Consider the following 5,000-nt stretch of genomic DNA (forward strand, 5'->3'; position numbering starts at 1 on the left):
AAGTCCCAATGAATCTGTGGAAGGTTTTTAAAAAATCATATCTTGAGATTGTTATAACAATCGTTAAGTTAAACTATTCCACACAGAGGTTAGCGCAGTCGCATCATCGTGTCCCTTGTTCAATTCCCGTAGTTAGCATTATATGTGGTTTGAGTTTGTACGTGCCCTACTCTTCTCCGCGAGGTCTTTCTCTGGGAACCGTACACAAAACTCCACTGCTCGTTAATCGTGCATGGTCCACTTCCCACGTAGAATAACCTCTCCCAGCCTTATTCACTGCATATTGCATTACCACGCATAGAGATTCCTAAAAATCTCGCACCACTTTTTCAACAAATGCGAAGCATTAGAAACAAGCCAATAGCAAATCGAGCAAATTGCTACATGCGATCGGTTCACCGCGCTGTTTGCACCCGCGGTTTCATTTGTTAGTTTCTGGTTATGACACTCAACTGACCACTGCTATGCAACGAGTTATGGTTCTGGCAAAAACACAATTCTGTTCTACTCACTTGACGATGTTTGGGTGCTTCAAAGATTTAAGCAAGTACACCTCCTCTTGGAGTTTTTCGTATTGCTAAAATAAAAGCGAAAAGACAACCAAATTTAGACTTCCTTGTGTAAGCAACAAAAGACGAACAAAAGGCGACAACAACAAGACACAAACACGATTAATCTGAGAAGGGCAAGTACGCCAACACATGGATGATGAGAAAATAATAATGACATCGCAAGACGAAACCAGAAGAAGACAAAGTAGACCGCAAGCAGTCTCTCTTTTGCTCTAAAATCGTTGAAACGAACGCGTAGGTTGAACTTCAAAATTGCTGAAACTGCGGATCGCAAATACTAGCCAACGCCCGCGGTATTTGCGACCCGCAGCTTCAGCCATTTTGAAAGTTCGCGCTCGTGTCGCGCTCCGCGCGAAATATCGCGTTCGCTCCGCTTGGGTCATAAAGCGCCTGTCATGCAGGCTACTCGTGTTTAGATGAGGCTATGTAAACACGGAAAAAGTCCTCTATTGCTTAATTGTCAGGCACACCGTGGCCACTTTAAAACCTAATTAAGCTATCTTACCTCCTCTGCTTCATCCCAGTTGCTGTGGTTCAGTTCCACTTGCTTCACTGCAATCAACTCTCCTTTATTCGTAAGTCCACACCAAACCTTGGGAATTTTCACAATGTGTTAGAAACTAGATGAAACAAACGTTATGTGTTTGAAGGGCGAGTTATAGACGTAAGGCAGATGTGATTCTCGCACTTCGCGGGACAATTTAAGCAAATGTCTCGAATTACAGACACCTGAAATTTTCAGGTGTCCGAGTGTCTATAATTCGGTGTCTAAAAATTTTCAAGTGTCTATCATGAATTCGAGACAATTGCTTAAATTGTCCAGGAAAGTGAGAGGATCACTTCTCCCTTATATGTTTGAAACTGTTACGGCTAGTAAGCACAAAACGTTGTGATTGGCCAAAAATCTCCACCAATAACAAACAAAACCAAAAGCAAACGTGATCTGATTATGCGCTATTTCCCGCGTTGAGAGCAACTTGCAGAAATTATTGCATCGAGTTCTAATGGTTTCGTTTTTCTGCTTTTCTGCCGTGTCGGCTTGGCCGCAGTAGTTTTCTCCGATTTGAAGAGTTTTACTTGATAGAAAACGGGAAGTTCGTCGCGTCAAAGAATGCATTTAAATCATTCTCGACCCCAGAGCTCTTCTCTTGACCGAGGGAGAGAAGAGCTCTGGGAAACCCTGAAACAAAGTGTCCTCTCATTGGTTTTCGTGAAGAACAATCAAAACCGTCTCTAATTGGTGCATTCATGTTAGCACGAGGAGTGAGCAGGCGCCGTAAGGTTCAAATAGCCAATTTTTGCCTATAAGAACCCTACAGCGCATGTTCTCCTATACAGAGTTTCCCAGAGCCTTGGGTCGATCCGAGGCTCTGGTGACGAGAATGGCATTTAAATGCAAATACGAGTCAGCGGTTGGGGTATATTTGCGCATGCACTATAACTCGTACTCAGGGATCGAAGTGGAAATAAAAGCGGAAGGGGGCGAGCGTTTTCTAGGATTATGTTGCAGTTTTTCCATCTCGTTAACAATTTCTAGGCCACAAAAGACCCTTCAGCCTCTTACCGTTCCAAACGCCCCCTTTCCGAGCAAGTTTCCTTTTCTCCAAGCAATCTCCTCTTCGCAGCTGGTGGAACACGGACTCCTAGACGAGGCACTGAGTCGACTCCGCACCAAGTTGTCTGACGTCACGCTGGAAAAACTACCCATGGGTCCTTGGGAAATATTCCCCAAACTACCACTGGACAAAAGAGAGTGAGCCAGAGTTGAAGAGCCTTCGCTACCACTGCTGCTGACTGCGGACTTTTCTCTGGCCATGCGCTCGTAATAGTCCATTTCCACTGAGTTTTCCGAGCACGTGTCCCTTCCTGGAGTGGGTGTCACTGCGCGTGACGAGTCACGTGGTGACGATATGTATGTGTCACTGCTATTGAGTGAGGAAGCCGAGGAAAAAGGGCGAGGCGAATCCGATCCACAACTATTGTACGAGGAATCGGTATCCGAATAATGCGAGCTCATTTCTGAAGATGGCCTAGAATCCAACGAACCGTGATCGCTTTCGATGTCTAATTCCATTGATTTAGGCGTGAAGTCTCTGGAATCTTGGACATGTTCAAGCGACTGTTCCCTGGTTTGCATGCTAGAGCTCGCGTGACCTGTTTCCTTTTGACCAGAAAGTGAAACACCCTTTTCCCGTAAACTGAGCTCCCTCTGTACCAACTCCTCCATGGCGTCATCAGCTTCATCTTGTACATTGCGTGGACACCCGCATTCATCAACAATATCTACCGTATTTGCCCTTGGCGGATCCCCCACTGAGTCCCTCTGGGGGTATTCATCGAGTGCCTCATTACTTTCTGTATCTGACCGAGTATCGGAATCTTTACGAGAGAAGCCAGGAAGGCAAGATCCAAGCGCCTTTAGCTTATCAAATAGTCTACCGTCCACAACATCAAGGCCCCCCTCGATCATTACACCCGCGGAATTGTCAACACCTCCCTGCGTGTCTTCCAATTTAGTGTTTCCACTGACATTGCTGTCTTGAATTTTGACATAATCCTCTACAGTCTCCGAATCATATGCTTCACGAGGGGTACTTGCCTTGCTCCGAGGGGATTCCGGTATAGGGCTTAAGATGGGCATTTTCCCCTTAAGAATCCGTGTATTAAATGCCCGGATCGCGGAAAGACTGTCCCCAGTTAACGTAGGGGGGACCGGGACATCCTCCGGCATCTCCAATCCTCCCTGGGATATTGTCCTAAGCTCCAAGTCTTCCCCGGCCTCTCTTTGTTGCACAGTGATCATTTTCATACCCAAATTCTTCTTCTCTTTAGTTTTCTTCTTTCTGGGGCATTTTCCGTTCTGTTCCTTATCCTTGGCTTTCGTCCTCGCTTTCGTACTTTTCCCGTTTCCTGCAGATTTTGTTCCTCCTTTCTTTCCTTTCTTTCCGGCAGTCCCTTTCTTATTTCCAGACTTAAGATCGCCCACGGAACCGATTGGCGGGTGCACGGCAGATTTATCTTCGGGCGGCTCGGGAGAAGGAAACGGGTTTACGATCCTGATGCCACCAGAACCAGTCTCTTCGGTCCTTGGTGTGGGAGTGGACCACGCTCGCTTTGGAGGACTTAGATGTGAAGTTAAACCATCACAACTTTTATTCGAGGGCTGCGGCGCGGGTGAAAATAATGCACTTTGATGAGGCTCGCAACCAGGAAAATTTTCTTTTTCACTACATTCTCCGGATTCTCCATTGTAGGCATTCACACGCACACCTTCATTCTCTTGAGCAGAGAAATTACAACCACCTGTATCAGAGAACGAATTCAATATTAATCCAGTGTCTTTGGTTGCCCTTGGCGCTCTAGAAGCCGAGTCAGTGATCGCTGAGGCATCATAGCTTATATCTGGCCTCGCAATAAGAGTGTGCTCTGTCCTCGAGCTTGGCTCTCCAACAGTCTTGACGACACCCACAGTTTTAGAGCAGCAGCTGGTCCCAACCGAGTTATCAATAGACTTTGGACTCTTCGAAAGGCTCGTGTCATTAACAGTTGTCGGAGACGAAGGACTTAGATCTTTTCTTGAAATGGTACAAGAACACAATCCAGTTTTGTTGTCGCATACACAGGACACATCAAAACCCGTCATGTTTGAAGGAAACGACGCGACAGGGAAAGGTGACAGCGAAGTGAGAGCACTCGCATCATTCGCTAATATCACAGTTTTATTTCCACTCTCCGCATCAGCAATTACACAAGATGGTCGATCCTCCCCTTGAATATTAACTTTTTGTAGTTTATCTTGCTCGAGGATTTTGTCACGTGATTTCTCTCTTTCGATTGTTTCCGTTTTGTCAGGTTCACTTTCCACTTTGCTTTGACTTTGTAACATAGAAACTATATTTTTCTTATCATTGAACGGAATCCAAAAAACACCTTCATTTGATCTTCGACGAGGTTGACAAGACTTACAAAGCGCTTTCTCGGGACTGGATTCAGCAGAGCCCCTCTTTCCCGCGGGATTACCCTCAGGAAGAGGTTTCTTGCACAACGAGCAACTGCCAGAGGCCAAAGCCTCCAAATTTTTTAGATCAATGTAAAATGACGTCCCGTTTGAAGATAACTCTGTTCTATTTGTATCTTTAGACTTCTCATCCGTTTCTGTGTCATCATCAGCGGGAATCCAAAACGTGGAATGGGATTTAGATGTAAACGTTGCTGTCATGTCGGTTTTGTCAATAGACTGTTCCTGGACAGTGTCCGCTTTCTCTTCCTTCTGGTTGGTATCCGAGCAACGCGACTCTCCACGGGGGGACGGTGGGGAAGGCGAAGGCGTGTCTTCTCTTACTTCTGATAGGAACACTGGGGACAGAGGGGATAGCATTTCACTCGGAAGACCTTTCTGTCTTAGCAGGTCTAAGAAGAAAGATTTAA

General features: G+C 45.9%; 1 protein-coding gene across 2 annotated transcripts in view; it reads right to left on the reverse strand.

The window, feature by feature from the left end:
• LOC138003975 (uncharacterized) overlaps window positions 1-5,000 on the reverse strand; it is a 29,930-nt gene that overhangs the window by 5,292 nt on the left and 19,638 nt on the right. For both annotated transcript variants that reach the window (XM_068850334.1, XM_068850326.1), the window contains exons 21-24: window positions 2,137-4,982; window positions 1,078-1,164; window positions 513-577; window positions 1-14 (exon numbers count right to left, since the gene is read on the reverse strand). The exon at window positions 1-14 is cut by the window's left edge and continues 73 nt beyond it. In XM_068850334.1, coding sequence (XP_068706435.1) covers window positions 1-14; window positions 513-577; window positions 1,078-1,164; window positions 2,137-4,982 — 3,012 coding nt within the window. The remainder of the gene's footprint in view (window positions 15-512; window positions 578-1,077; window positions 1,165-2,136; window positions 4,983-5,000) is intronic.

The sequence above is a fragment of the Montipora foliosa genome, chromosome 1, assembly GCF_036669935.1.
Source record: "Montipora foliosa isolate CH-2021 chromosome 1, ASM3666993v2, whole genome shotgun sequence".
Lineage (NCBI taxonomy): Eukaryota > Metazoa > Cnidaria > Anthozoa > Scleractinia > Acroporidae > Montipora > Montipora foliosa.